Source organism: Puma concolor, chromosome E1 (assembly GCF_028749965.1).
Source record: "Puma concolor isolate L17-30 chromosome E1, mPumCon1.1.hap2, whole genome shotgun sequence".
Taxonomy (NCBI): Eukaryota; Metazoa; Chordata; class Mammalia; order Carnivora; family Felidae; genus Puma; species Puma concolor.
The window spans coordinates 23,589,074-23,606,495 of record NC_141680.1 but is presented as its reverse complement, the minus strand read 5'-3'; the positions used below and the strand labels follow the sequence as shown (position 1 = coordinate 23,606,495).

Sequence of the window (17,422 nt, the reverse complement as noted above, 5' to 3'; positions counted from 1 at the left end):
TTCTAAAGAAGCTTTGCTTTAAAAAATATAATTATAAATAGGGTTCCTTAAATGAGTTTTCTCAGTACATTAGTGGATTTATAAAAAGTTGGCATATAGGTTACAAAGGAACACATACATATTGTAAAAAAATTTTTTTATTCATCTTGCCTCCCAATTATGGTGTTTCTTGGGATGACTGCAACTAAACACTTCTCCCTACCCCACCCCCTAATGTAATGTGTATACTTTATAGATACAGATATTAAACACAAACATCCATATACACATTTATATACAAAACATATAGATACATATAAAATCACACTCCATACTAGACACATCTTTCTCTGCCTTAACTACAGACTTTTCTTCAGTGTGACAGTTCCTTATGGACCCTTGGAGCCAGCAGAGCTTTTTTTAAGGTAAGCAAATTGTGTTTTAACTTACTTTATACCATACCTAATAGAGAAGGCTGCGCAAAGAGAAAAAAAGACAGTAACTACTGAAATGTTTTGAGCACTTACTATGTGCCATTAATCCTCACAGCAACTCTGAGGTAGTAGCTATCAAAATCCACCTATTACAGATAAGGAAACAGACTTTAAAAATGAATTTATAAATCAATTTAGAGAAGTTAGTGACTTGTTTAGTTGACACAGCTAGCAAGGGATAGTATTCGAATATGAACTCAAGGTTTGTGTCTGCTTCCAGTTTCTGAGTAATAATCACTTGGCGTTCAGCATTTGCAGAATTTCCAGGAGCTGTGAACTTCAGCTGGGAGAAATGGAAAGAAACATCAGAGGTGGGGGAGGATAATATAATCAAAGCATTATGTCCAGGCAAAGGTGACATGCCTTTATACAAGGAGATTTCTACAAGGAGAAAAATGTATTCTTCTACTTCATATATTTCAGAGATAATCATATCCTGACAGCACTTAAAGAGGCAGGATTTACTATCCAGCTATAAAATCTGATTTATAAGCTACCCCTATCTGATATGCATCAATTATAAGGACATAAATTTGACCTCTTTTTTTTTTTTAAAAGGAACAAGCTAGAGCTGCAGGTAGGGTTAAAATAAAAATGATCCTGTAAAAAAAGAAATCTAGAAGGGAAATCCAGATCTCCTGTGGGACTGGAGTGTCACAGACAGAAGCTCCTTTACGAGAAATCTCTCACACATGTCCCTGTCCCTTTGAATGACTTTCATCCTGCACTTTCATTTCCATAGCCTCAGAACCCAAGAAAGACATCACTTTCCAGTACCGTGACTTCTCCCTATTAACTCAAGTACTATTTAGAGGACTTCCATTTCCAGCAATGACCTTCAAGGTCACATACTCTCTATCCAGGTTTATACTTCAGTTTTCCTGTTCAATTTACAACCCTTTTGGTTGGTGCCCCTAAAGACTGAAATCAAGTGAAAGCATAATAACTGACCAAAATCTATTATGCTGAAATATACATAATCTTGCTTTCTCCTTTATAGAGTTGCTTCAACTGACATGTGAAAGCACAAGGCAACATGTATTTCTTCCAAGCATGTTTCAGTCCTGATCATCTCCTTAAGGACACAATGACTATGTGGCACCACATAAGTAAAACTTAGAGCTCATACTTTTACCCAACACACTGTCCAGAATGCCAACAGATAATATGCCAACTGTATTACATCCTAAAATGTGCCACTTTTCCCCCTTCATCTTCCCATGAATAAGGAACTTGAGTCAACACGTCTGCCTGGTTGAGTCAACACAGCTCATGATGACAAGGAAGTCTGTATACATGGTAACAATTAAGATTCACAAATAAGACTCAATAGAATTCATTACTTAAAGTGGCTTAAGATATGGTCTGACAAAATGCAAATATTCTCACATCACAAATAGGTATCTACAAATAGACAAAAGGCACTCCTAACAATCAGGGTTAGTGGGCCCACAGACCCTGAAATTACACTAGAGCAAGCTGCAACACAAACCAAAAATGTATGACCATACCAGTTATCTCCCTATGAGAACAAAGTAACCCCCTGCCACATTAAAAGTCTTGAGATCATCCTGAAGGGAACACTGAGAAAGGAATGAGCTGTGATCTTTCAGTATTACTATGTACAACAGATCCACTTTTCAAGAAGTTGCTGATGAACTGCTTTAAAGGGATTTCCTGGAAAAATTAACTTTTAAAAGTAATTCTGCAATGGTGTAGTAAGTAACACTGTAAACAGACCTAGCTTCGTTTGTGGGTAAGCTGCCCCCAGAATTACCCTAAAAACAATGTCTGCTTTTAAATAAATAACATATACAAAAGAACTAAATCTTTTAAGAATAAATGTGCAATTGAAAAATCAACCCCTTTAAACTTATTAATCTCCAGCAGCACAGTGACTATACAATATGGACCATAAATGGCAGTTATATTATGGAGGGCTCTCTCTGCCAGGTTCAGGATTAAGGGCTCTGCAAGCTCTCTCTCCTTAATGTTCACAACAACCCTACGAGAAAAATTTTATTTATCACCTCTACTATGTAGATGAGGATGGAAAGAAGTCCAGGGAGCCAAGAAATGATAGAACCAGCATACAAACCCAAGTCTGTCTGGCTCAAGAGTCTGAGTCTTAACCACTATGCTATCCAGTACTGGGGAGAGGAAAAGATACCATTTCATAATTACAAAGCACTTTTCTGTTTTTGAGACACTTTCATACAGAGTGAGTCAACTCTTTATAAAAAGAAGTGATTAAATACAATTTGGTATTTTGGATTGAATCCTAGAATAAATAGCAAAAGGACATGTGTGTTGAAACAGGTGAAATTCAAATAAAATCTGTACTTTAGTTAATAATAACGTACCAATGCTAATTTCTTAGTTTTGACAAATGTGCCATGGTTATGTAAGGTGTTAACATTAAGTGAAAGTGACTGAAGAGTATATGAGAACTTTCTGTACTATCTTTGCAACTTTTCTGTTATTCTAAAATTATCCCCCCTAAATGAGCTTATTAAAAAAAAAAAGGAAGAAGAAGAAGAAGAACAACAACAACAACAACAACAACAACAACAACTCAGGGGTACTTGAATGGCTCAGTTGGTTAAGGGTCCTACTCGTGATTTGGGCTCAGGTTATGATCTCACAGTTGGGAGATCAGGCTCTGCATGGAGCCTGCTTGGGTTTCTCTCTCCCTCCCTCAAAATAAATAAACTTAAAAAAATGTAAAAAGAATAAAAAAATAACCTATAAGTTAGTAACAACTGATAGAAAACTGATTTAAAAAGAAGTGAGAATCACAGAAAGATTTCCAGAGTTTATTACACAGGAAACAAAAATCATTTACTTCCTCTATAAGCAGAGACAGAACAACACTCAGATCAACCAGTGGGAGATTCAAGAGCTGGGCAATCAGCCTTATATCAAAGCAGCCTCTAATGATTCTACTTACTCCATTCCTGCAGAAATCGCTCCTCTTTTGGTACCAAATATAACATTACTCACATGGGGAACCCAGACAGACTGAACATATTACCTCCCACATTACTCTTATTAAGTGCCTACCACCTACAGGCACTCTCACATGCACCTAAAATTCTACCAGCTCCGGAACTCCTTTATGGACTTTTAGCACGAAGAACATTATGTATTTCTCATTTTACTTACGTATGAAATTGTACTTTAAAACTCTACTTATTAATATACATTTAGGGATAACAGAAATCATAGAAAATACTAAATTAAGTGAAGTCATGAAGTTTTTCTATGTGCTCTAGACTGATCTTTGAAAGACAACATAGCCCACAAGGGCATCATTTATATTCTGATAAAAATCCTCAAATTTACAAAGTGATCTAGAGACTTGAGTTTTTCAATACGTACCATCTCAGACTGACTGACAACAAACCACAACTTTCTAAGGCCTAAATAGAAATTATAATAATAAGAAAGTATGCAATGTTAGGTCTGTTCCTCAATAGCTACAGTTTCATTAAATATTTGCTATATATCAGGCATTATTTAAAATTTTTTGATGTTTTTTTAAATAAAACTTTAATGTTTATTTTTGAAAGAGAGAGAGAGAGAGCACGCACACGCATGAGTAGGCAAGGGGCAGAGAGAGAGGGAGACACAGAATCTGAAGCAGGCTCTAGGCTCTGAGCTGTCAGCACAGAGCCCGACACAAGGCTCAAACTCAGGAACCAAACTGTGAGATCCTGACCTGAACTGCAGTCCGATGCTTAACTGACTGAGCCACCTAGGCGCCCCTACTGTTCATTTTTGGGAGAGAATGAGAGAGTGAGAGTACGAGAGTGTGCACAAGTGGGGGAGGGGCAGAGACAGGGAGACAGAGGATCCCAAGTGGGCTCTGCACTGACAGCAGAGAGCCTAATGTGGGGCTCGAACTCACGAAACTTGAGATCAAGACCTGAGCCGATGAGCCACCCTGGTGCCCCAGGCATTATTTAAATTTTTAAATTATTCCTTCATATTCAAAATAATTGGGTAAAATAAGCATTATTACCTTTTTAAAGACAAGGAAACTGAAGCTCATTTTAAATAACTTGCTAAAGGCAACATTTTTATTAAGCAGCCACACCAGGACTCAAAACAGCAGCCACTCTGGCCCTACGTGGTTATATGCTATTTCTATTACTTCTATAATCCAAATTTTTGCAAACTTAGCACTACTGACATTTGGGGATGAATAACTGGTTGCTCTAGGGTGCTGTCCTGTACACTGCAGGATGTCTGAAGTAGCCCTGGACTCTACCCACTTGATACTAGCAACATCCCTCCAGTTAGCTGTGACAATGAAAAGTGCCCTAGATATTGCCAAACGTACCCTGGGGAGCAAAATCGCTCCCAGTTGAGATCCACTGCCATAATACCATGCTGCTTCTACATGCTGGTGATGGTCACCAAAAAGACGTGACTGCCTTTTGACCTGTGAGCTGGCACTGGATCATCGGAGGCTTCTCATCCTATGTCGATCCTTGGAATGTGGGTTCTGCTTGTCTTTCACTTGCATGGTATATGTGAATGAACCCAGTTAAAGCCTCTTTATAAAATTTTTATAAGGCCTCTTTATAAGATAGCTTTCTAGAATAATTTCTAATTAAAAGAAGCTAACTGGTTTGTTTATTTATTTATTTAGAGAGACAGACACATTGTGAGCAGGAGAAGAGGACAGAGAAGGGGAGAGAAAGAGAGAATCCCAAGCAGGCTCCACACTGTCAACACAGAGCCTGATACGGGGCCCGAACTCACCAAACTGTGAGATCACGACCTGAGCCAAAACTGAAAGTCAGACACTTAACTGACCAAGCCACCCAGGTGCCCCAAGATGCTAGCAGTTTTAACCAGAACCTTTGCTAAAGGCTATTCTGGGCCAAGCTGAGGCTATTCTGAGAACATACTGCTCGTGCAGAACACTCATCAAACAGAAATAGGTTTCCTACTTATTCAGTAATTTGTGCTTTGGCAGAGAGGACAGAGCAGAGGGAAGTGGGGCTTCCCAGGGCAGCTCTCATGGTGACTGATGGAAGCAGAATGGAGAAGGTTTAGAAGACATTAAAGGGGCAAAGTCCTAAGCCAACAGGACTCAGGAGAGCCGAGTTCACAAACAAAAGAAACCATGCGATGGGGTTGTTGGGAGTCTCAGGAGTGGCAGACTCTAGCATGAACATGCTAACTGAAGTCAGAGTATCTCAAATGCCTTGGAGGAAAAAATAAAAACCATAGTAAAGGAGGGAAAATCCTAATGTACGGAAAAAAAGCTACAAAACAATCACTATCACCCAAAAGTGCATTTTTTTCTTGAAAATATACATTTGGTGGAAATTCTAAAAATTCTGACATCTGTGGGCGCACCTGGGTGGCTCAGTCGGTTGAGCACCTGACTTCGGCTCAGGTCATGATCTCACGATCTGTGAGTTCAAGCCACATGTTGGGCTCTGTGCTGACAGCTCAAAGCCTGGAGCCTGCTTCGGATTCTGTGTCTCCTTCTCTCTCTGCCCCTCCCCCACTTGTGCTCTGTCTCTCTCTGCCTCTCAAAAATAAAATAAAATGTAATAAAATGTAATAAAATAAAATAAAATAAAATAAAATAAAATAAAATAAAATATTCTGACATCTGTGAAGAAGTCATGGGAGCTATTCTCCTGTAGCTCCAAAGTGGTTGCTCATTCTGAATACAGGTTTGCTTTCAAAATAATGAAATCTGCATCTGAAAATAAGTTTGGCTCTAATTCTCTCAGAAAAGACTGTACTATATGAGTTTGTACAGCTATCAACAGCACCAGGACCTTTTAAGTTAATATTGTAGCAATAACGTTAACCCTCTCTAATGTCTATTTCATAGTTACAGGAGCAGCAGCCATCATTCTCATGAGCTCCCATAAGCCAAGCACTTGAATATGTGCTTTTTTTTATTTAATTTTTTTTTAATGTTTATTTATTTTTGAGAGGGAGAGAGACAGAGCGTGAGCAGGGGAAGGGCAAAGAGAGAGGAAGACACAGAATCTGAAGTAGGCTCCAGGCTCTGAGCTGTCTGCACAGAGCCTGATGCGGGGTTCAAACTCATGAACCGTGAGATCATGACCTGAGCTGAAGTTGGACGCTTAAGCAACTCAGCCACCCAGGTGCCCCTTGAATACGCACTTTTTATACCACAGCTCAATAAATACTCCTAACACCTTTCTACAATGGCGCCCCTCATTCAACAGAAGAAGAAACTCAGTGACGTTGAGCTAGAATTTAAGAGAATTTTTTTACTTCAAAGTCTGTCTTTTCTCTTTCAAATAGTATTTCACTGAAAGTCTGCTTTAACTGTTATAAATGGGATAACTATAGGAAAAGGAAGTGTGGGTGATCCCCCCCAGAAAGACAAGAAATGAAAACAAATCTATTACTTGCAGCAAGGTACCCTACTCCAGGAATGAGCTTGGAAATCAACATAACCCCAAAAGTATTCAGATCTTGATCAACATTTTACTCTCCAATTTCAAAGTCATTTCTGCAGGTGCTTTCACCTTTAGGATGCCCTTCTGAAGTGAGCTATAAGAAAATTACTAAAGCAGAACCCCCTGGAAACGTTAATTTTTTTTTTTTTTTGCAAGAGATTCTAGTATTTTCTGGTGCAGTGCTGCCACCGTGTGGAACAACTTCTGAAACAGTGCAACAAAATACCCTCCAGAGCAGAAGAGGACTCAAGCATCAGAGTAAGGAGCTTGAGAGGATTTCCACAGTAAAACAGGTCTCAGATAATTAAAGGCCTTCATATATTCAAAATTTTAACCATTTTGAAACAATAAAACAGTTCTAAATGTGTACGTGTGAATACACACATTTAAATTCTATTGGAGACATACCTCTATGAAGACAGTGACCAATAACGGGTATTGGGACTCAGAACTATGTTAGAATCCTGGCTATATTAGCACTAGCTGTAGGACTCTGGGATAATTTCCTGAGTGTACACTTCTTGATCTCAACATGGAATAACCTCTATTGCATTGGGAAGATAAGAGAACGAAGCAATAAATCGTTAAGTAAAAGCATGTATCTGGCATAGAATGCATTTAAGTTTAAATTTCCCTTTTCCTAAGAACGTATGGTCATCAGAATCCTTTGGAATCTCTCAGATGTTTGAGCTATTAAACCTTACATTCATGTACTCACCTGTTTCCTATCAACAGTATTTGACCCAGCTGATAAAAAAGGAAAATCAGTGGTCTAAATGCCGGTTGTAATACTTTTTGGCAAAAAGCATGACATCGATTGAGATGAAAAGTATGGGTTCGAGATCAAAGGTAGGCATGTGTGTCTGTTGGCTATCTTAACACAAACTTTTCAGTTCTTCACTAAAACAAGCATGAAGAGCTCAAAAAATGATTTGAATAATAGTATGTAAAACAAGACCAGAACAAGAGTAAGGCAAGTAAGGCACAAGCTTAAGGAGACACTCCACTTTCAGGCTTCTGCAGGTATGGAGCTGGCACCTGAATGTGAGTACCATTTTAAATTTTGCACCCTGTGAGCCTTGCTAGCACTCCATTGAACAATATCAAGGGAAAAGTTCTGCTACTGAGAAATGTGATGAGAATCAAAAAGATTTTCTATTTAGAGAGCGATAGGTCCAATGATAATTAATGCTGACACCTGCTCTAGGAAAATCGGCAATAAAGACACAGTAAACAAAAGTGGCTCCTGAAAGTTTCTCAAAATCTACCAGGTGACCTTAAATTTTCTCTAAAAGTTTCCTCAAAGGTAACTTGTGAAAATCCCCTGAAATCACCTCCTGATAAGCTGTAGTAAAAACAGATTAGGAAATTTTATTAAGAGTATTATAGTTTAATATAATGTTATATTAAATTCAAACAGAGACCCACTGATGTGTTGCCTGTTTATATTACTTATACAGGTAGGTATGGCATGGGGGAAAACAGGTAAAACAAGCCTAGCGCATGCTGATAATTACCGAATCTGATGATGGTAAATGGATTCATTTTACTTATCTCATTTTCATTTAGTCACTTTAATTTTGAATATGTTTGAAAATTCCCATAATATAAAGTATAAATAAATAAATAAATGGCATACATGTTACTTGAGAGTAGGATCTGGCCAAAACCAGCCCTTCCTCCATAATGAAAACTTAAAATAAGTTAAATTAGGTTTGTTCCAGAATCATTCCACCCTCTCAACTGATCTGGATAAAGTTTTAAGTTCTGAGTGCTTGGGTACAAAAAAAAGAAAAGAGCCGAAAAAAGAAAAAGCAAACCTTTACTAAACCATCAGTTACTGCCTATCCCTAATCATCTAATTTTGTAGGTTCTACTTTGAAGAATTTACATTAGTGTAAAAATGCCTTTTTCTCCCCAAAATGGAATTTCCTAAATAAGTTAGAATTCATTTTCACCTCACTCCACTCCACATTCCTAGTCCCACTATTTAACAAGTTTCCATGAGTGCACAATACCCTATTCATCTGGATGCCTGAAATTGGGAGCATGGAAGCCAAATACTTTTCATCTTCTCATTTGTCCTCAGGTAGAAAATTTCCAGTACAGCTGTTCAGAGTAACAGTGACTCAGAAACAACACTAAAATACAACTTAGGACCAACTACACAGTCTATAACATAGATACTAATGCCTTGTAACTTTCTTTCTTCCTTTTTTTTTTAAACTTATTTGAGAGAGAGACAGCACACATGCAGGACAGGGGCAGAGAGAATCCCAAGCAGGCTCTGAACTGTCAGCGCAGGGCCTAACATGGGGCTCAAACCCACGAACCGTGATATCACATGACCTGAGCCAAAATCAAGAGCTGGACGCTCAACCAACTGAGGCACCCAGACGCCCCTATAAATTTCTTCCTGTATGGAATAAAAAAAAGCGGGGGAGAAGTCACATGATCTTACTTGAGGTGGAAAAAAGGAAAGGCTGAATCTTCTTACTGATGGTGACATCCTATCAGAAGTCATAGTTTAAGCACATCCATATCCGCAACCCACTTCTGTACCTAGAAGGTGGCTAAAAAGATCCCTGATGATAGTAAGTACCATAGTACCTTAAAAAAAAAAAAGTGGGGCTTGCTTCATCCTTTGACCTTGATACTAAACTTGAAGGAGAATAAACAGAAGCCAAGGCTATTCAAAGAATAAGATGAACCAAATGAAATATCAAAGCAGAGATCTGAGTGGGTAATTTGCAAGTGAGAGGCAATGTCTATTTCAAGGCAAATTCCAGAAAGTTCAACAACAAGAAAAGTATTCAAAGGTTACTCATTTGATTAACTCACAATTATTCACCTCTAAGTAAATATTGTATTAGGCAAAAAGGGGAGAAAAGGTGGCCATATTCCTTCATCTTCTCAGCAATGATACTTTGACCAATCATTGAATTCAAATGAGCTCCAGTTACCAGCAGAGTCAACATACCACTCGGGACTTTCTCCCCTTCATTATATGGACAAAGTTAAAAATGTTAATATGAGAAATAAAAGTACTCCAAACTTTAAGGTGTTAAGTTGTTTTCCAGCTCCTAAATGTTTAAAGTTTTTTTTTTTTTTTTTGGTTAAGTTTATTTATTTATTTATTTATTTATTTATTGAGAGAGAGAGAGAGAGAGAACGCATGCACAAACAAGCATAAGTGTGGGAGGGGCAGATAGAGAGGGAGAGAAAGAATCCCAAGCAGGCTCTGCACCATCAGCACAGAGTCTGATGTGGGGCTCGAGCTCACCAACCTGTGAGATCATGACCTGAGCTGAAACCAAGAGTCTGACGCTCAACCGACTGAGCCACCCAGGCCCTCCTAGCTACCAAATGTTTAAAACGTTAGTTGTCAAAAGAGAATCTTGTCCTAGAATTTTCCTGTAGAAGAATGCATAAAAATCACTAAGCAATAAATATAACTTTGTTTCTATTGCCACACTGCTAGAAAAGACAACAAACATCTGAAGAAATCATCTTTAAAAAACTGCTATCAATTTAAGGTAAAATCCTCTTAAAAAAATGATGAAAGAACCGGTTGCTGAGCAAATACAGGGATAGGTATGATGCAAAGGTTTGCTTTAAGACCCTAGTATTTTAGTAGTTGGTTTTCACCTCAGAAACACCTACAGTGTGAGACAGATATCTGAGGGACACACAGAATTCATACTTCCCACAGCTAACCTAGGTTTCAATGTCCCAAACATAAGATTTGTTTTAAACATGCTTTTTTAAAAGGGACCCATTTTAAGCACTATTCTCTTTATAAAAGCAGAAGTTTGTTACCATTGGATTTGAATCTGCTATGAGATCCCGCAGAGAATCCAGAAATCCCTGATCCTCTACCATTTGGGCATTGATATCATGGAGTTTTGCCACACAGACTGCTGCTGTTTTCCGAACATAGGGATCTTCATCCTTCAAACACTTTCGGAGGGGCTCACACAGATATTCTGTAATCTTGTCCACCCGGATGCACCCCATGGTCCTGACTGCCAAGGCCCGAATGAGAGGATTAGGATCTTCACAGTCCTTTTAAAAAAAAAAAAAAAATCATTGACAACTGTAGGTGTACATGGTAACTAAAAGTAAATAGTCTAGTTTATACAAACCACAAAAAAATATTTCCTTAATGTAAGCTTCCAGTTACATTCTATATCAGAACATAAATCATCCCATGCTATTGTTTCCTAAGTACAAATCTTAGTTGCCTATTTAAGAGTTTAGCTTAGAAAATCATTTAATTGTTTCATAAACACAGTGAAGAAATGCCCAGAAGGGCAGCACCTTAGTGAGCTGGTAATACCATCCCCATGGCTATTAGTGGACCTCCCTTAACAACAGGAAAAAAATGAGGAATTGAAAAGATGTGTTCCACTCCAGAGCCAGTCTGCAAATATCAAGTAGAGAGAAAAGAGGTTGGGACTTTCTGGGGCCTACAGCCAAGAAAGCAAAGGAGAGAGAAACTGGTTTGGGCCTGCCCCAAGTTCCTGGAGTTAAGCAGCAGAGAGAGCCCTCCAAGATCTCAATTAACATACATTCTCCTTTTTTTTTTTTTCTTTCCCCAAATGAGGGATTTATTTACTTATTTATTTTTAAGTGAACTCTACACCCAACATGGGGCTCGAACTCATGGACCCAAGTTCAAGAGTTGCATATTCTACCAAATGAGCCAGCCAGGCACTCCTACATTCTCCTTTATTAGCAAATGCTTCCAAATACAGTACAAATAGAATACTCCTTAAATTGCACTATGCTAAAAATTTTCTTTAAACATTCTAAACCTTGTATACACCAAAGTACAAAACAAGTAAACTAAATTATCTTTCCAATGATGTAGTCCACCTATGAACCACCAGACAGAAAGAATGTTATGTTCTCTGATTTTGTACAATGTAGCTAAACACAGGTAAAGAACAAAAATTCCATAAGAAAGAAAGCATATACTTTATTTTTCAGAACAGTTTAATAAAAGCTAATTTTAGAAATACTGTCTTTTTTTTAATGCAGACTAAATTCCCAACAAAGGGGAAAAAACAGCAAAAAACCATATATATATATAAAATATTAAAATATGTATTTTTTAATAGGTACAGCCTCATTATGTCCATCAAATCTAATGATAGGAAAACTATGACTGCATGTTCAATAAGAAATTTCTTAATGGTCAATTTTTTAAGATGTGAAAATTGTAGTTATGTTTAAAAAAGAGATCTTATTCTGACAAATGTAAGGATAGAATTATTTTTCATCTTTATCATGTTTGGGATTTACGTTAAAATTATCTAGTAGGAGAATGAGGAGGAGTCAGGAAAGCATGTATGGGAGAATAAATAAAACACGACTGGTCATGGGTTATTAACTACTGCAACTACAAGATGGGTAGGAATTTATAATACGATTTCCTCTACTTCATTATGTTTGAAAGTTTCCATAATAAAAAAATTAATCCAGTGTTAAGACCTATTAAGACAAAACAGAGGTAGTAGCTCCTGTGGTTTCTACTACTTCTAACTCATAAGCATAATTTTTACAAAGGGAAACTAGATAAAGCCCAGGTTACTGAAACTGCAATGATATACCTAAGCTTTGTCAGCCTGGGTAGGTAAAACATTAAGGCTTCTTCACCTGCTTTTCTTCTTCCATCTGGCAAGGACACCAAGACCAGCTAACTGAAAGCTCTCCATATGGTCTGAATTGGATGACAAATGCTGGCATAAAGAAGGCTTAAAAACATGAACATTCCTAGTCAGTGCCAGTACTTCTCCAGAGGCCCTCTTTTGGAACAGAGGTTGCTTATTTGCAATGCAGACATTAACTATATCAAGAAACACTTCTGAAAAGGTTACTTGAGACATAAGAGACTGGTCTTGAGTCCCTGGGGGAATGTTACCTTCACAAAGCTGTTGACAGCCATGATGGCCATGTCTGGCTGACTCTTGGCGTAGTTCATCAAATAAAGGTACACGAGCTTCTTTAATTCCAGATTGTCGGTTTGCATACAGTTCACTACATCTGGAAAGAGAGAGCTGAGAGGAGAAAAGAGAAAAGAAAAATGAAAAGATGTTGGTGTCAAGCCAATGGATAGAACCTGAAGAAATGGCCTTATTTTACAAAGTGATCTGATGCAAGGACAAATGTCCCCACGGTAATAATAATTATCTCACTGAGATGAATTTCTAAAGAAACTGTAACCCTGGGTCTCAAGAAAGTCTCTAAAAATAGAGTTTTTAAGAAACTTTTCATTACAAAAATTCCTAACAAATAGAAACAGCAGTATAATGAACCCAATATATCCATCACCCAGCTATAAACAAGTATTAATACATGTCCTCGATCCATTCTCCTTCCCTCCCTCCCTATCCCTATCCCATCTAGTTGCTCTGGATTATTTTTAACCAAATCCTAGACATCATATAATTTCACATATAATATTTTAGGACATATCTTTTAGAAATGTTGCTTTTAATTTTTTTTTTTTTTTTTAACGTTTACTCCCTTTTTGAGAGACAGAGTGTGAGCAGGGCAGGGGGCAGAGAGAGGGAGACACAGAATCCGAAGCAGGCTCCAGGCTCTGAGCTGTCAGCACAGAGCCCGACATGGGGCTTGAACTCACAAACTGTGAGATCATGACCTGAGCCGAAGTCAGACACTTAACCAACTGAGCCACCCAGGCACCCCTGGAATGTTGCTTTTAAAAAAACAGTCTTTGTCACATATACAAATTAACAGTAATTCTACATATCAATTCATTGTAGGTTCAATGCACTATGGTTGCTATACTTTTTAAATGTTCATATTCTTCTATCCTTGGCCAGTGAGAACTTACTCAGTTCGCTTCTGAGTTCCTGGGATGTGACCTTGTATTTTCACCAGTTTCCTTGCTTTCTGGTAGGACATGATGTTCCATCCAGGATCACTTGGTTCATTTCTAATCTTACAATTAAAATCAGTCATTTTTCTAACACGTCCTGATTCCCTTCTAGTGGAATTTATTCTTTCTTTTTTTTTTTTTTTTTAGTTTATTTGAGAGAAAGAGCAAGCGAGCACGTGCAAGTGGGGAAGGGGCACAGAGAGAGGGAGAGAGAGAATCCCAAGCGGGCTCCATGTTGTCAATGCAGAGCCCGACAAGAGGCTCGATCCCACGAACTGTTGAGATCATGACCTTAACCCCAAATCAAGAATCAGACACTTAACCAACTGAGCGACTCAGGTGCCCCTATTTCTTTATTCTTAATATTACGTATTCAGACAATGAAAACGAGTCTCCTCAAATATAAAAGGAGTTTACACTTTTTCCAAGTTCAAGTCATTTCATGATTTACTACTTTCCTGTAAAGCCAAAGGAAAGTGGCATCATTAGTTTAGAAGGTGAGCTTATTGGATTTTAACGTATAAGCTGTATTTTTAAAATATAGGTGAACTATAATTTTATGAGATTAGCAATTAAACTTCCCCTTAAAGCTTTATCAAAGTACTGTAAAACTTCTAAATACTTCTGAACATCTTACTACAAGTACACAGAAAGCAAATGTCAGTATATTTCTACAAAAAGGAGAATGGCTGAAATAACTGGTCACATGGTACAGCTCCTGGACACACACACACAATAAGCAGAGATAGTTATTTACAGAAAGGAAGATGGACAGCAAAGTCAAAGAATCCACCTTATCTCCAACGAACCAATGACTTCTGCTCTGAAAGGCAAACTGTTTAATCAATATACATACCTAGTTTCAAGCACATGTAGATACTCAACAAACACTAATCAACATTCCCCCAAAATGAATATTCTTTCCATTTCTTAGAATAACTCATGGGCAAAACAACTAAAAACTGACAAACAAATGTGACACATTAACCAACAGTAAATTTAAGATCCTGAGTAATTTAATTCCAACAACCTGCCCAAGATCAAAAAGATCTTGGTCAAGAACAAAGTTCTAGAGGTAAAAACTGTTAAGTATCAACCTATAAAGCTAGAAAGTTGATTTTTCCAATATGGTAGCCACTGGTCATATGTAGCTACTCACTGGCAGTGTGGCTAGTCTGAACTATGATGTGAGAGAGATATATATGTGTATAGGAGATATATATAGATATATATATATATATATATATAGGAGATATATATATATATAGGAGATATATATATATATATATATAGGAGATATATATATATACGAGATATATATATGTATATATATACACACACACATATACATATACACATACATATATATTTATGTATATATAAAATACACATTGGATCTTGAAGACTTAGTATGAAAAATATAATGTAAATTACCTCAATAATTTTTATTATTTTTAAATTTCATATTGGAATGATACTCGATATACTGTTAAATAAAATATATTATTAGAATTTCATCTATGTTTTATTTTAACTTGGCTATCAGAAAATTTTAAATCATATATGGGGCTCACACTGTATTTCTTTCTCACAGCACTGAACTTGAAGTTACTTGGAGGGGAGACTGAAATATGATAACCTATGAATAGCTCAGCTCTATTTATTCTGCCTCTTTGAGCTATCTAGGCATGGCACAAATCCCATCTCCTCCGAGAAGTGTTCTTCAACTATTCCTATTTACATGTATCTCTCTTTTGTAGAATTCTTATTGCCTTTAATGTATACTCTAGTTCCTAATAATAAAATTGTATTTCATTACTCCCTAAGTTTTCAGATTTTGGATCTCTTCAACTAGATAGTAAACACAATGAAGGCCAAAAGATACCTACTATCATTTTGTTTAAACTATGATATGTGGGGCACCAGGGTAGCTCAGTCAATTGAGTGTTCAAATTCTTGATTTTGGCTCAGGTCATGATCTCACGGTTCATGGTTTCGAGCCCTGCATCGGACTCTCCACTCTCACTGCAGAGCCTGCTCTGACTCCTCTATCTCCCTCTCTCTCTGCCCCTCCTCAGCTTGCATGCATGTGCTTACACTTTCAAAAATAAAACACTAAAAAAAGTTCTAAAATAACAAGTGCATTTCATATTAACATATCACTTTAAAGCAAAAAAATTTGTATTTTTTAAAAAATTAAGACAATATTGTTTTACATGTTTTACATGTCTAGTTTAAGCAATGACAGCTATATCCTCATATTTGCTCCTGCATTCAACCTGTTGTAGAATGTTGGTTTTTTGTTGTTGTTGTTGTTGTTGTTGTTAATTTATTTATTTTGAGAGAATGTGAGAGAATGTGAGTGGGGAGAAGCAGAGAGAGGGAGACAGAATAACAAGTAGGTTCCATACACTGTCAGCACAGAGCCCGATGTGAGGGTTGAACTCACAAACCGTGAGACCATGACCTGACCAAAATCAAGAGTTGCACACCTAACCGCCTGAGCCACCCAGGCACCCCGTAGAATGTTGTTTTGACTGAAGTGTAAGAAGCAAATCATACACATATATTAACTGGAAAAGAGAGGAGTATTTTAACAGCTTTTTCAAATAACTGGATATTCTTTGATACATTAAAGCTAGACAAAGGCTTTTTCTCTTAAAAGTCAGCTACAATGTGGAATCTGAAACCATATCAAACTTTTTAAACTTGCTTGCAATAAGATCTATCTTTTATCACTTAATGTGAATGGATCTTTTACCCATGGATACTTCTATGATCTATGCACTGGTCATTTAGAAAATATTGGTTGAGTTATGCAGATCTTCCCAATGACACATTTCATCAGAGAACAGTAAATAATACATTAATTCATTTCACCACCAATCTCATCAGAAAAGTCTCTAAGTATTGGGATGCTGTCAAGCTCATAATGAGAGATACAAGTTTTCTAACAATCTAATTTTTACTTTAAAGCTCAAAATGGATCTGTCAATTTTTTTCTCTAGAAGTGACAGGTTCACTTTGTTCATTTTTGATAAAATGTCTCCCAAATACTGAAGATCTGATTAACTATAATTTGTCTGTCAATCATTCTTTTACTTAAAAATGGTATTCCCAATTCAAACAATCGGCTTTTTTCCAGGTCAACCAATCACACTATGTTATGCAGAAGTGCTTTATGCATAATTCCTATTTTATCGCATGGTATATTAAAAAGACCTGACTCATATTTCAAGGCTTAATAAAATACATTTTTAATGCTTCAATGAAGAATAGCCCTAAGTGAAACTGCCCTTTTTTCCTGGAAGTAAGTGGTGATGAAGGATACAATGACTACTATCACAGTTTGGCACTACTACCTTGATTCGCACTAAGGCATCAGCAGTGCAAATGTCAACACAGTGAAAAGGCAAATAATACCTAAGTATTACTATAATAGCCTTGACCTCATAAATCCCCCAAAAGGATTTTGGGAATCCTCAGGGGCTTGCGGATAATCTGCACCTATTTCCAAATGGTCTGGCTGAATTACGGGGAAAGCAGGGAGGGTGAGAAAACAGACTTTGTTAACGTTG

At 37.2% G+C, this 17,422-nt stretch overlaps 1 protein-coding gene across 4 annotated transcripts in view; it reads right to left on the bottom strand.

Annotated features, from left to right (window-relative positions):
• Positions 1-17,422, bottom strand: part of AP2B1 (adaptor related protein complex 2 subunit beta 1) — a 129,562-nt gene that overhangs the window by 98,192 nt on the left and 13,948 nt on the right. For all 4 annotated transcript variants that reach the window (XM_025918282.2, XM_086686663.1, XM_086686662.1 and 1 more), the window contains 2 exons: positions 12,864-12,999; positions 10,757-11,002 (listed from right to left, as the gene is read on the bottom strand). In XM_025918282.2, coding sequence (XP_025774067.1) covers positions 10,757-11,002; positions 12,864-12,999 — 382 coding nt within the window. The remainder of the gene's footprint in view (positions 1-10,756; positions 11,003-12,863; positions 13,000-17,422) is intronic.